Source organism: Odocoileus virginianus, chromosome 33 (genome assembly GCF_023699985.2).
Source record: "Odocoileus virginianus isolate 20LAN1187 ecotype Illinois chromosome 33, Ovbor_1.2, whole genome shotgun sequence".
NCBI classification, from domain to species: domain Eukaryota; kingdom Metazoa; phylum Chordata; class Mammalia; order Artiodactyla; family Cervidae; genus Odocoileus; species Odocoileus virginianus.
In genome coordinates, this window is record NC_069706.1 from 37,098,006 (window position 1) to 37,112,856 (window position 14,851).

General features: G+C 43.0%; 1 protein-coding gene across 3 annotated transcripts in view; it reads left to right on the forward strand.

Annotated features, from left to right (window-relative positions):
* The window catches only part of RNF216 (ring finger protein 216), a 119,335-nt gene that overhangs the window by 37,361 nt on the left and 67,123 nt on the right, over positions 1 to 14,851 (forward strand). For all 3 annotated transcript variants that reach the window (XM_020906711.2, XM_020906714.2, XM_020906715.2), the window contains exons 9-13: positions 2,146 to 2,285; positions 6,010 to 6,060; positions 6,964 to 7,101; positions 8,316 to 8,464; positions 8,939 to 9,017. In XM_020906711.2, the coding sequence (XP_020762370.1) occupies positions 2,146 to 2,285; positions 6,010 to 6,060; positions 6,964 to 7,101; positions 8,316 to 8,464; positions 8,939 to 9,017 (557 nt within the window). The remainder of the gene's footprint in view (positions 1 to 2,145; positions 2,286 to 6,009; positions 6,061 to 6,963; positions 7,102 to 8,315; positions 8,465 to 8,938; positions 9,018 to 14,851) is intronic.

Consider the following 14,851-nt stretch of genomic DNA (forward strand, 5'->3'; position numbering starts at 1 on the left):
TGGTCTTACCAGGATTATCTTTAAGGACACTGAAAGTTTAGAAATAGAAAATATACTTGATATACATTTATATCTATGACTTATAGATAGTCTTCTTTTGAAAGGGGTTTATAGGTATGTAAGCTTAGACTCCTTCATTTGTTCCAAGAATCCCATTCTTTACCTTTTCAGCTGTTTTCCATCCAAGCGGTACTGTTTGAGCCATACATCAGCTGGCAAAGAGAGAGACCAGATTCTCCCTCCAGGGTCCTTTTTCACTGTTTTATGGGCCGACCACCACATAGCCTCTCATGAGGAGTATGGGAGACCAGATTCTCCCTCCAGTGTCCTTTTTGATTGTTTTATGGGCCAGCCACCACATAGCCTCCCATGAGGACTACGGGTAGAACTTGGATGTAAACAGAACATCAGTAAAAATACAGCACGTCCCTTCTAGCAAGGCTGACAGAAAAAAGATGCAAATTGGAGTTACTCTTCTTAGGGGCTTTCACTGTAGACCCTACAGACATCCAAGGAGGAAGTCTTTACATACGTAATTTTGACAGCCTAGATGAAATGGACCATTTCCTCAAAAAACAAACTACCAATGAACTTACCTATATAAAATAGATAATTTGGATAACCCTATAGCTGTTAAGGAAATTGAATTCATAATTTTAAATCTTCAAAAAGATCTCCAGCTCCACTTGGTTTCACTGGAAAATTCTTCCAAAACTGCTCCTAAGCAGATGACATGATTGTAGATATATACAGCTCCAAGGAAGTTTAGTAAGGTTGCAGGGTAAAAGATCAGCCTACAAAAACCAGTGTATTCATGTATCTGTATGCTAGCAGTGAGCATATGGACATCAAGATTTTAAATACAATACCATTTAAAGTCATTTTGAAAAAACTTAATACTTAGGTGTGAATCTAACAAAGCATGTATGGGACTTGTGATGAGAACTACAAAACACTGAAGAAAAAATATCAAAAAAGATATAATAAATGAAGACATGTACTGTGTTCATGGGTTGGAAGACTCAATGAAGATGTAAATCCTCTCCAAATTGATAACCCATGCCTAGTGTGATTTCTGTCAAAATCCCAGCAAGATTTTTTTTTGCAGATACAAGCAAGGTATCTTTAAATTATCCTGAAGTTTATATGGAGAGGCAGGGTACTAGAATAGCTAAAATAATCTTTTAAAAGAAGAGTAAAGTGGGAGAAATCAGACTCCTGGATTTCAAGACTTGCTCCACAACTACAGTGATTAAGACCAGGTGGTCTTGGCAGAAATATGTCAGATAGATGGAACAGACTAGAGAACCAAAAACTGGTTTTCTAAATAGTCAATGAAAAAATGCTTTAATTTTTTAAAAGAGTGAACAAGAGAAAAGCAGAAAAATTTAAAAATGTATCAGGGTATAGAGATTACCAAAAAACAGGCTTTTATGAGTAAATAGAAAATCTGGATGGAATGGATAGTTTTCTAGAAAAACGTATATTACTAAATCAAAGAAATACAAAACCTAAATAAGACCAGTTGCAAAATCTGACATTTGTCATTTTCTTAGCTTGTGTTCTAAGTATTATTTAATGTAAATCTGGGTACTGCATTTTCAAAATAAAAATATTTTAAAAGATACATAAAACACATGTGCACCTACCAGGATGGCTTAGATTAAAAACTGACGACACTGCTGGCAGAGGGAGAGTGTACATTGGAGCAAGCACTGCAGAACGCTCGCACTGTTTTCCGGAGCTGACCCAGCAGCTCTGCTCCTTGCGTGCTATGCTTAATTGCAGACACGCAATAGCGGCTTTGGGCAATAACCCCAAACCGTGAACCCCCCGTCCTCAGCAGTAAACACGTAATTGGATTGCGGTGTACACATACAGTGCTATACAGACAGGATAGGGTAGCTCTTCCAGTTGGATCATAGTGAGGGATGGGTATGGAGAGGAAGAATGTCAAAAAGTGCATGGAATGTGGGGAATGGTTAGGAGCCCAGTTTTCCCAAAAAGAACGTTATGGGAAAGTCACGTAACTTAACATCCTGGTTGGAATAGGTGGGGGACCAGGCCACAGAAGACTGGGATGGCTGCCTGAATTCCTAGCAGAACAGTTGTCTGCATGATTCTGCATTGTCACGTATCTTCTAGGTGACAAAAAAATAGAGAAGAGGATGTTCTTTCTGGAAAATAAGCGGCGACATTGTAGGTCCTATGACCGGCGTGCCCTCCTTCCAGCTGTGCAGCAGGAGCAGGAGTTCTACGAGCAGAAAATCAAAGAGATGGCAGAGGTAGGAAGATGTGTTTGGAATATGTTTCTAGGATTCTGATTTGCTGGTAGGGCTTAGTGTGAAGCTGTCTTTGAAGATTTGCCTTTTAAGTGATTAATTTGAATAAGTCATAAAGTTTTTAAAAGGAAAACAAGCTAGGTTTTGTAGTAATACTGACTAAAATTCACAGTTTCACAAGTCAGATTTACGTTATTTTAATTGGCACTTAGTAAACACATGTTTCACCTTCTTCGCCCTCTACTAGGAGAGGAAAAAACAGATTCCATTTAGCTCTTTAATTCTTCCAAAAGTAAAAGTCAAAGTCAGTCAGTCATGTCTGACTCTGCGACCCCATGGACCATATAGGCCATTGAATTCTCCAGGCCAGAAATGTACTATCAAATGTGCAAGTCAGCTGGAAGATGCAAATTTGGTTATTTAATATAGGCAGACCTCAGAGATACTGTGGGTTCAGTTGCAGACCAGTACAATAAAGTGAATATTGTAGTAAAGCTCATCATCAAAATTTTTTGGCTTCCCATTGCATAGAAAAGTTATGTTTACACTATAGTAAGTGTGTAATAGCGTTATGTCTCAAAAAACAATGTCCAAGCCTTAATTAAGAAATACTTTATTGCTAAAAAATGCTAACCATCATCTGTGTTTTCAGCAAGTCGTAATCTTTTCACTGGTGGGGAGGGGGTGGTCTTGCCTCAGTTTTGGTGGGCTTCTCACTGATAAGAGTGGTGCTTGCTGAAGGTTGAGGTAGCTGTCCAAATTTCTTAAGATGTGGCAAATGAAGTTTGCCAAATTGATCGATATTCTTCATTTCATGAATGATTTCTCTGTAACATGCTATGCTGTTTGATCACATTTTACCCACAGTAAAACTTCTTTCAAAATTGGAGTCAGTCCACTCAAATCCTGCTGCTGCCTTATCAACTAAGTTTATGAGATTTTTTAAATCCTTTGTTGTTATTTCAGCAATCTTCATAGTATCTTCACCAGTAATTTACATCTCAAGAAACTGCTTCTTTTTTTTTTTTTTTTTGGCTCATCTGTAAAAAGCAGCTCCTTACATTTTAAGGTTTTATTAATGAGATTGCAGCTGTTTGATTCTAATTCTAGATCTCTTGCTGTTTATACAACATCTGCAATTAATTCCTTCTTTAAAGTCAGCTATGAGTGTTGGGATCAACTTCTTCCATACTCCTGTTAATGTTGGTGTTTTCATGTCTTCCCATAAATTACAAGTGTTTTTTTAATTGCATGTGGAATAGTGAACCCCTTCCAGAAGTTTTCAGTTGACTTTGCCCCAGATTCAACATAGGAATCACTATGGCTTATAAGTCTTACAAAATGCATTTCTTAATAAGTCTCGAAAGTTAAAAACTACTCCTTGATCCATGAGATGCAGAATGGATGTTGTGTTAGCAGGCATGAAAATCTTGTTCCTCTCCATTAGACCTCTTAGGTGACCAGGAGCATTTCAGTGAGCAGTAATATTTTGAAAGGAATCTTTTTCTCAGCAGTGGTTCTCAGCAAGCTTAAATTATTCAGTAAACAGTCTTGTAAACAGATGTTCTGTCATCCAAGCTTTGTTGTTCCATTTATAGAGTACAAGCGGAATAGAGATAGCCTGGTTCTTAAGGGCCCTAGGATTTTTGGAACGGTGAAAGGAGTGCTGGCTTCAGCTTCAGGTTACCAGGGGCCCTAACCCCTAACAGGAGAGCCAGCCTGTCCTTTGAAGCCAGGCATCGGCTTCTCTCTCTCCGTGAAGGTCCTTGATGGCATCTTCTTCCAGTAGAAGGCTGTTTTATCTATTGGAAACCTGTTGTTTAGTGTGGCCACCTTCTTCCGTAATCTCAGCTGCACCTTCTGGATACCTTGTTGCAACTTCCGCAACGTCAGCGCCCACTGCTTCCCCTTGCACTTCCATGTTAGGGAAACGGCGTCTTTCCTTAAACTGCGTGAACCAACCTCTGCTGACATCAGACTTTTCTTCTACAGCTTCCTCATATCTTCCATCCTTCAGTGCTTGGAATGGAGTTTGGGCCTTGCTCTGGATTGACTTTGGTTTAAGAGAATGTTGTGGCTCGTTTACGCTTCTGGCCAGACCAGTGCATCTTCATGTCAGCAGTAATGCTGTTTCACTTTCTTGCCATTCATGCTACTGCTGTCACACTTTACATTTCTTTCAAGAAGTTTTCCTTTGTACTTACAACTTGGCTAACTGTTCAGTGCAAGAGGCTTAGCTTCTGGCCTGTCTCGACTTTCAACATGCCTTCCTCACTGAGCTTAAATTGTCTCTAGGTTTTGATTTAAAGTAAGAGATGGACTACTCTTCATTTGAATGCTTAGAGACAATTGTAGGGTTGTTAATTAGCCTGTTTTCAGTATTGTTGTGTCTCGGGTACTAGGGAGAGGAATGGGGAATGGCCCATCAGTGAATCAGTCAGAACATACATAACATTTATTGATTAAGTTCGCTGTCTTTTATGGCGCAGTTCGTGGCACCCTAAAACAATTGTAGTGGTAGCATCAAAGGTCACTGATCACCATAACAAATACAGTAATAATGATGAAAAAGCCTAAAATATTGTGAGAATTGCTAAAAAGTGACACTGACACATAAAGTAAACAAATGGCTGTTGGAGAAAAAGCATCAGTAGACTTGCTTTGATGCAAGTCACAAAACCAGTTTTTGTGGGGTTTTGTTTTTTTTTCTTTTTCTTTTTTTTGAAGAGCACTATCTGAAAAGTGCAGTAAAATGAAGTGTGCCTGTGTGTATTTTCTAGACCAGAAACTCAAATTTGGCCCATGGACCCCTGAGTTTCCCAAGACTCTTTAGGATATCTGTGAGGTCAGATCTCTTATCATAACCATTTTATAGTTTTTTGTTTATCTTTCCTTCTTTTATGTAAAAGCACGTGTGTGTATATATATATTGGGGGGGGGGGGGCATTTCTTTCTTACCTAAAAGATACACACTGTTCTGCCCTTACCCTTTTCACTTAACTGCATCCTAATGATGACTCCACAGCAGTCCACGGGGATTTTTCTCCTTCCTTTAGAAACCACCTGGTGTGCCGTTGTCTGCAGTATCAGGGTTGACTCAGTTGTTGCCCTTTTTTGCTGGACATTCAAGCTTCTTTCCAGATTTCTGCTGTTACAGATAGTGCCGTGATAGATAACTGTATGCATATATCATTTCGTATTTCTGCCCCAGGGTAACTTCGGAATAGATTTCCTATACTGGAATAGATTTCCTATAAGTGCAATTGATGAATGAGAGTATAAATACTTACATCACTGTTAACATCATGCCAAACTCCCCTCCATGGTGGTTGTACTCTTTTGCATTCTCACCAGTAATGTAGAAGAGTGCCTGTTTCTTGCTAGCCTTACCAGCAAAGTATGTTGTCAAACTTTTTTTTTTGTTTACTTACATGCTGTTCTGCACTCTTCATAAGTGTTTTGTGTCAGTCTTTTATTACTTCTATATTTTGAGTGAGATTTAAGAAATGTTTTCTTCATATAGTCTAGTACTTGTAAGGTTTCCTTTTTTACATACAGCACTCTGATGCATTTTAAATTTGTTATCAGTTAACTTTTTAAACTAGTAAACTACATAACTGAAGAGATGACTATTAATAATTATTTTACGTTTATGAAAGTAAATGCTGAATGGTTTATGGCATCTTGAGTAAATTTGCATCTGTGTGTCTGGTTTTTTGTTCCTCAGCATGAAGACTTTTTGCTTGCCCTGCAGATGAATGAAGAACAGTATCAAAAGGTAATTGAAATTTCATCTAATTAACTTCCTCTGGGTATTTCCATTAGCTGTTGTCCTCATCTCACATTTCCTACACATTTTGATGACAAATTGGCTCCCTTAACCTTTGCTGTTGACGAGTTTGTGGTTCAACTAAGTTAAAATCAAATATTAAACCATTGCTTCCAAATTGGATTAGATTTGGAGGGAAGATAATATTGTTAGAGTTGTTCCTCTTAAACATTGCCTGGAATCCGTTAGACTCTTACAGCAAAATTTAGAACTCACATGTCACTTGAGAGCAAAGGAGAGATGCGTTTAACTCAGGACCAGATGGATTTTGTGTGACATCAGCCATCCTCACATAGTGGCTGGTTCTGATGTGGTAGAAGTGAACTAATGACTAGATCAGTCACTGCCCTTAAAAAGGGTAAGTTTCCTGGTATTCACAGAACTTCAAGTGCTGCTTTATATGGCTTCAGTAGTCCCTTAAGATAAAGCTCGGACTGAGACACAACCCCGTCCACTCTTGTCTTATAACAAGATGCAAAATGCAACTTTTGAAACGGTTTAAGATAATATCCCACATGCCACTTGTTCCTGACTGTTAGCATCTGATTACAGATGTTATAATCCTGCCAGTACAGTGAAATTCATGAATATGGTAACTTTATACAAAGGATGATGCCAAAGAATACCCCCCAGAAAAACATGAAAATCACACTGTCTTTAGCTGTTAATATGTATTCATATTTGTACTGGCATCTTAAGCTAGATTTCTACAGCAGGAAACAGCTCATCATTGTTTTTTGGCTTCTAGGGATTGCTTTTCACTTCTGAAAGTGTTTGGGGTGGGGGAGTATGAAGCATGGCTGCCTCCTCTACTTTAGTGTGGGGATTTCATGTGTTTCTGCCCGCCTCCAGGATGGCCAGCTGATTGAGTGCCGCTGCTGCTACGGGGAGTTCCCATTCGAGGAGCTGACGCAGTGTGCTGACGCTCACTTATTCTGCAAGGAGTGTCTCATCAGATACGCCCAAGAGGCTGTCTTTGGATCTGGGAAGGTAGGACTGGTGCAGTGTGTCCACACAGCCTCTGTGGAGACTGCACTCATAGACAAGTGTAAATGCCTCATGGAAGCGCCTTTCCTGGGGTGAGGTGGGACTCGGGCAAGACATGCTGATGTGTGTGATTCCTCTGCAGCCTCTGATCTGTGTGATTGTGCTGGTCCTAGGCACAGCAGATTTCTTTTCAGGGAACGGTTTAATTCTTGATGCTCTCGTGCCTGGCTCAGAGGAGCACCAGCTTCTTCACTCTTCTTCCTGTTCACAAATAAAATGAAGGATAAACACCAAGAGAATCCTGCAGCCTGTATTAAATATATGAGGCTGCAAAGTAGTATTTTTTTAACAAAAATTTTAAAAGATTTTATACAATTGTATTAAAATGAATAATATTTTATGCAAGATTATATTTCTTTGTGCAAAGTCAGTTTCTCTTTACACCAGCATAACACAATATAGAATTCAGAGTTTGTTCTGTCTTAATGAACACTTGAAAACCACCATTGCTTTTCATAAGTGCCCCACCAGTAGTCAAACCACTTGATATCAGTTATTCTGAAATCAGTTGTAGTTTAGTCAAGGGCTGAGAGAGTGGTTGTAAACGAATTAGCAGGATATAGGCATACTTAAAGATATTGCAACTTCGGTTCTAGGCCACTGCAGTAAAATATGTATCACAATAAAATGAGCCACGTGACTTTTTAATTTCCCAGTGCACAGAAGAGTCTTGTTTACACTGTACTATCCTCTCTGGAGTGTGTGGGAGCTTTGTATCAGTGCCCGCCCCTCCTCCCACTCACCTCTGCCATGCGAGAGGTTCGGACCTCCAGCTTTTCCAGAAACTAGAGGGAGAGTCAGCTTGCTTGTCTTGAGTACCTTCTTTTCAGACCTGAGCTAGAACTTTCCTCCTCTAATCTGCTGAGCCATTTACCTGTCCTTATCTACTTCCCATCTTCATATATTCTGGTTTAGACTGGTAGAGGTCCTCAGGTGGAATCAGATATGGACTTTGTGTTTTTATTTCTTGGTTTTCTTATTTTGAGAGTGCTTTCTCAGAAGAGGGGACCTTCACTGTCTCAGAGTCTGTGTTCTGAACCACTGTTTATTTTCTTTTCATTGAAAGATGCATTTAACCACTGAAATTTTTGTGTGTGTGCTTCTGAAAACTTGGGTTAAATTTTTCCCCCCCTTTTCTCCTGGTGGTGTCATTCTAGTCAGAGCTCAGCTGCATGGAGGGCAGCTGCACATGCTCATTCCCAGCCAGTGAACTGGAGAAGGTGCTTCCCCAGACCATCCTGTGTAAATACTATGAGCGAAAAGCAGAGGAGGAAGTTGCAGCAGCCTACGCTGATGAGCTTGTCAGGTGAGTTCTCGGGTCAGCTCGTTACCCGCTAGGAAGACTGAGGCTGCCTGGGCCCTTTCATTTTGACAGTGAAGTTCTGTGGCAGAGCCCTAGCTGCAAATTTTCTGGCATTTCTTGCTTTGAAATAATAATTTTATTAATGGAAAGATCTGCAGTTCAGATTTTTACTTCCATTCCATGGCACCTGTTAATCATCTGGCTTCTAGGTATAGTCCTTGTGCATTGAGTTAGAAGAGAGGTGACATGTGTAGGGTTCCCAGAAAAGTATGTTTACTGAGTGGTTTGCACTGAGGCAGGACTCAGAATGGCACCTACATTTCCTGGTGAGAGCCAGCACAGAGAGCCTGAGTCTGTGTTTTAAAGAAAAGTAAGGAGTAAAGAGAGGTGTGGCTGTCCAGCTGAAAACTCCATCTTGGAATGAACAGTCAGACTTCAGTGTTCTGAATCTCCTTCCTTCTGCTGTTCTGATTGTAGGTGCCCCTCCTGCAGCTTTCCTGCTCTGTTGGACAGCGATGTGAAGAGGTTCAGTTGTCCCAATCCTCGCTGTCGAAAGGTACGGAGGCAAATGCCTTTTCTAGACTCAGATTTGAATTTGGTATTATGGACTGCCTTAGTGGCACAGTCCCTGCTGGTCATCTGCATGCGGACCCCTGAGAAGGATTGGAGTGCTCTCCTTTGCATGAAAGCAGATGAATTTGCTACCTTGTGAGGTGGTTGACTTTGTTTCAGAGATGGGGGCCACCTACAGAATTTAATCACATAGCTCTGGATCCCTGGTTTATGCCATCTTCCTCAAGGGCAGATACTGTAGTGTAGAATGTGAAGGCTTTTGTGTTTTTCCACTGTGCCAGTATTTTTCTTGCTTGCTCTCTCACCATCCTGTTGTACTCAAGTACTTCTTTTCACATGTTCGTTCACACACATCTTGCCACCTTCAAAGTCCACATGGTACTTCTTTGATTAACAGAACTGGGCACCATGGTGGCATCTCCGTCACGTCTGGTAGACAACTTCCTCAGCTGTTCTCATATGGACTGGTCGTGTAGGGTGAGACCAAAGCTGTCCAATCACCTTGCTGCTGAAAGTCTTTCTTGTTTGACTCCTACTTCGTGAGCTTAGAGTGTCTTGAAATTTGTCAACTGTTTATATAAGCCATTTTAAAGTTTTTAAGGAATATAGTATTGGCATCTAGCTAGACAAGTATATTTTCAGCCATTTTCCTAAAATAGAATGAGCAGAGTTGAATGTTAAAATCTCCCCCACCCCCTGCCCTTTTGGAAGGTGAAGAAATGAAAGTGGATATTGGTAAAGGAAGGAGAAGCTAGACTGACAGACTAAAACCTTATTTTGTTTTCAACATTAATATTTCTGGGTAAAGTCTGGGTATTTTCTTACAGTTGATGTATCCATTGAGTAATTTGTCCCCATCCCAGGCTGTAGTCTCTGGCATCTTGAAACTAAGAAAGCAGAGTAGCTGACTATCCTGCGTGGTTCCAGTGTGTCCACCACGAGAATGCCTGGGAGGGTGGGGCCTGAACTAGGACACAGAGAGCGAGGAGGCAGCAGCCCCAGGAAGGAAAGGTGAAAGTGAAGATGTAGAATGTTCAGAGTTCAGAGAGCAGTCCCCTCCTGCATGTGACTGGTACGGGGAGTGTGACGAGAAAGGCTCAGGCCCACGAGCTGGGAGGGGCCGGGGCCGTGCACGCAGGCCTTCAGCACCATCCTGAGGCGGGGGCTGGGGCTGAAACAGCAGAGGTTGGTCTGGCTGTTGAGAGCTGCACATCGCTGTCACCTGCCCTCCTCGGGAGTCTCAATGAATTGCTAAGCTTGAGCTAGAAATTACATTTCCTGATATGATGCCAAATTAGACTCTGCCAGTGAAAGTGCTTGTGTATGATTTGGAAGGCCAAAGACAGTTAAAGGAAGGTGTCAAGGTACGTCGAAGTCTGAAACAGTGCCCATGAGTATCTGAGATATCCAACCTGGATGTCAGCAGAAGCTTCCTTCAGGCTGTTAAGACCCTAGGCAGAAACCTGGGTATTCTGCTTCCTCTCTGTGGGAGGAACATACACCACCTGCCGAACTTGAAGAGGGCTGTGTAGCTTCTGTGGGCCAATGCAGTGTGAGTGTGGATGAGAGGTCACTTGCAGGAAGCGTGGCAAAACGTATGCTTAGAAGTGATGTCAGCAAGGTGATGGAATAGGTAGCCCTGAACTCTCCTCCCCCACCCCCAGAAACACTGACTTAACAACACATGGGCCGGCCCTTGTGAGAAATCTGAAAACCAGTCACACGGCTCCTGTACCCCAGGCAGCACGGCAGCTGGCGGGAATCAGTGGGGCTCGCCCCAGAGTCCCTCCCCGGCACATGCGGCACACGTGGAGGGAACGCCCAACTCCTCACATGCCCTTGGTGGGGTGGTGAGCAGACTGGGGCGCACACCTGACACTCAGACTTCTCAGAGAACTTCCCCAAGGGGCTGGCTTGTGTCTCTCCTGAGTCTAGGCACGGCCAGGAGGGAGCACCGGCTTTCAGATCACCGAGGACAAAGGCAGTGCTTTGGACTAGCAAACGTTCACTCACCTTTGCCACTTTCCTTGGCTTAGTGTAGAGAGAGCAGGAGAAAACCCCAGTTCCCAGCTTCTGCTTGGAAAAGGGAAGAGTTGGAACGTGCATCCAGTGTTCCAGTTTTTTGGGTTACTGCCCAGGGGACTGGTTTCTGTCTCACTTGATTCAGCCCTGACAGGGCCCTGCATACTCTAGATGCCTGGAGGCCTCTGGGAACAAAGAGCTGAGAGGCTTGCTGCTGTTCCCAAGGACTCGTAGTGTAGCAGAGAGAGGCCGTTACATCTTTGTGGCTTTTGCCTTGAGGGGAAACAAAAAGTGGGACATACGTATCCAGTGTTCCAGCTTTTGGGGAGTGGAGCGCTCTTTAAGGGGCTGGTTTCTCTCTTGCCCAACTCTGAGCATTAATGAGACCCACCGTACTCTAGATGCCCAAGGGTTGCTTACTCAGTCGCTTCAGTCATGTCTGAGTCTTTGTGGCCCCATGGACCATAGCCCACCAGTCTCCTCTGTCCATGGGACTCTCCAGGCAAGAATGCTGGAGAGGGTTGCCATGCCCTCTTCCAGGGGATGTTCCCAACCCAGGGATTGAACCTGCATCTCCTGCATTGCATGCAGGTCGTTTACCTGCCACGCCACCTGGGAAGCTCACTTAAAGGCTACTGAGAACAACAAAGAGCTGGGCGTCCAACTCCCAAAAAAAGAAAACCTCTCTAAATTGGAAATTTACAGGCGTAAGTCTAGAGAAGGTGCATCCAGTGAGTTTGAGAGTCCTCCATAATCTATTGCCTGATTGATTGGTGAAGGCTTTTCCCTGTAAAAGGCCAGTCTAGGACAACCCTGGCAGTCCAGTGATTCAGAATCTGCCTGCCAGTGCAGGGGACACGGGTTCCCTGAATTTCAGTCACACAAAATGCAGAAGTAGTTCTCGAGATTTGTCACACAGCAGTGCCCGTGTAGTTAATGTACTGAACTGTATGCTTAAAATGTGTTAATAAGGTAGTTGTCCAGTCACTAAGTTGTGGCTGACTCTTTGCAACCCCATGGACTGCAGCACGCCCTGCTTCCTTGTCCTTCACGGTCTCCTGGAGTTTGCTCAAACTCATGTCCATTGAGTTGGTGATACCATCCAACCATCTCATCCTCTGTCGTCCCCTCCTCTTGCCTTCAGTCTTTCAGTCTACCTTGAATAAGGTAGAATCCATGTTATGTTGTTTTTACCCCAATTTCAAAAGGAGCGAGAGCATATCTTTCACTGTCTTTTCCTTCTGCCATGATAGACGTGTACAAATGAGTTTGTTTTGAGCTATTGAATTTTGAGTTTGTTCCAGCAGCAAACCTAGCACATTCTGACTGGTACAGATCATGAGAACCAGAACTAACAGTGGGAGTGGAGAAAAAGAAAGACAGTAGAGAGATAGGATTAGAAAGAGGTAGTTTGACTATGGGGTTGGGCAGAAACCTGGATGACTCATTTTTCTGGTTTGAACCTCTGAGTGGATGATGATACTATTCACACAGAATTGGAAGTAGATTAGAAAAAGATTCCAGGAGAGGCGATCAACTCTGTTTTGGACATGTTGAGTTTTGAGAGTGGAAGTATTCAGTAAGTGTCCTTTTCCCAGGGCCTGGCACACATCAGGTGCTCAGTATTTATTTGGAACGTGACTGTGGTCAGGAGCACAGGGTAGATATAGGCTGTAGGAAGGTTTTGGAGTTAGGAGTAAGAAACATTGAAAGGAGGGAGTCCTGGGGGAAAACGGAATGGAATGTGGGAACTCAGGGGGGCTGGAGTGAGGCCCTGTAGGAGTTAGGTCTCTGGAGGCAATTTATGGGTGAGTTTAGGGAAAGTATGACCTTAAGAGTCTTGCTATCTAAGTTGAAAATAACCTTTCCAGTGGTTCACAACTTTTGATATCCCTCAGTAGTGCTTTGCAGTGAAGAGACTGCATCGCATAGTCTGTCCATTGCAGTGTGCTGCAGGACTTGATCCTCACTTGCGCACAGGAGCGTTCGCAGTCTAGACTTGTGTTTGGCCCAGTGTGAAAAATGAAGGGAAAGCTCTCTCGAGGGACCTGAGGCAGCGACAGCCGGTTAACAGTTAATGCTTACCAAGAACTTGCCACCTGTCCTTTGAAAAGAAGGGAGAACTTAAAAATAAAATGTTGCTGTGTATGTGTGCATGCTCAGTTGTGTCCAACTCTTCGTGACCCCATGGAGTGTAGCCTGCCAGGCTCCTCTGTCCATGGGATTTCCCAGGCGAGAATACTGGAGTGGGTTGTCATTTCCTCCTCTAGTAGCCATGGAGAGATTCGCCACAAGGTGGCACTAACACTCCATGAGGAAAGGTTTTCTCTTGGGCATTTCAGAAGTGTGTGTGTCAGCGAAACAGTCTAGTAAGGAGAACTGACAGAGTTCTTTTAGGTTTAGTACCAAAGCAGACCACTCTGCTCATTCGGAATTTAACATCAGAGATGTCATTGTTGTTAGGGCAGATGCTGTTACCTTTTTCAGTTGTACCTGTTCTCCTGATGATGTACTTTCTCTTCAGCTAGATGGCTGAACCAACCATTCATCCTTCAGGATTCCTCCTCTTCAAGAAATAAGCCACAAGCTAGTTTGGCCCTTTTGAGACTAAGGGCATCTGCTCCCCTATTGCAGTGTCACTGTCAGTAATCTGAACTCCAGTTAAATTTCCAGGAGCTTCTCACTCCGAGATGAGGCGTTTATATGAATGCATTATCTGGAGGAGGGCGTGAATGCCTGGAATTACTCCCGTGAGATCCCGGAAGAGTAAGATAGTGTGTCTTTGATGAAATGTGGAGAGTCTTTGTTTCATTGATGTGGTGGAATGCTTTTGTCAAGGCCCTCAGCGTCCTGTATATTCTCAGATAAAGAATTCATCAGTTTGTTTTCAACATGCTGCTTTTAGGAGAGGATTGGATGTGTTTGAGCTGGGACTGCAGGGTACTAAATTAAGAAGAGATTTGAATGTGATGCTTCTAGAATGTTTTTTAGGGTCAGAAATTTCCCTGTTGGGCCTCTTTCTACCTGTCTAGAATTGTGACTTTGCTCCATAAGCTCAGAGGTGTAAGAAGAGCTTTCCAGAAAGGTAGCCGGGGCCACAAGGTAGAGGTTTAGGAGCACTCATGAAGCTGGTGTTGTTAGGGAGATGACTGGGTTGTGAGATTTTAATCAGAATAACTGTGAAGACCCCTTTGCTTGATGTCTTTTAGTGGAACCCGAGAATGTGAACGGGATTGTGTAACCTCTCATCTTTTCCCAGTATCGCTTACCCTTGTTTTTATGTATCTTTCTCACCTGCCAACTTCTTCTCTGCTCATCTTTTTTCATGCTTTCCAGGCCTCATCCTGTCCTTGGTAGCATTCAGTGTTAACTGACTCGACAGCAGTAAAATATCACCAAAATTCACATCTGCAGTGAACCAGTTTGTTGCTAAAAAACAGGCATCTGCAGCTGCCTGCAGTAGCTCAGTGGCTGCGTGGAGAGAATGTAAATGAACCTGGACCAGCTGTCAATGCCAGGGCAGTTCCAGCTGTGACAGTAGATGGTTGGCACTTATTAGCCACACTATAATTTGAGGCCCAGCCAGTCAGCTGACTCTTGTGCTGAGCACAGGCCTTTACATTTATCTAGACGTGAATGAAGCCTGATCCTCTTGTGCGCACTCTGAGGGAGGACCTTTATTCAGGGAGTTATGTTGAGAAGAACCAAATGTCTGGATAACAAAAGGATTTTTAAGTCACCAGATGAGGGCTCATCTACTGGTGTGGAAGTCCATGCTGCATGATGCAAGTCCAC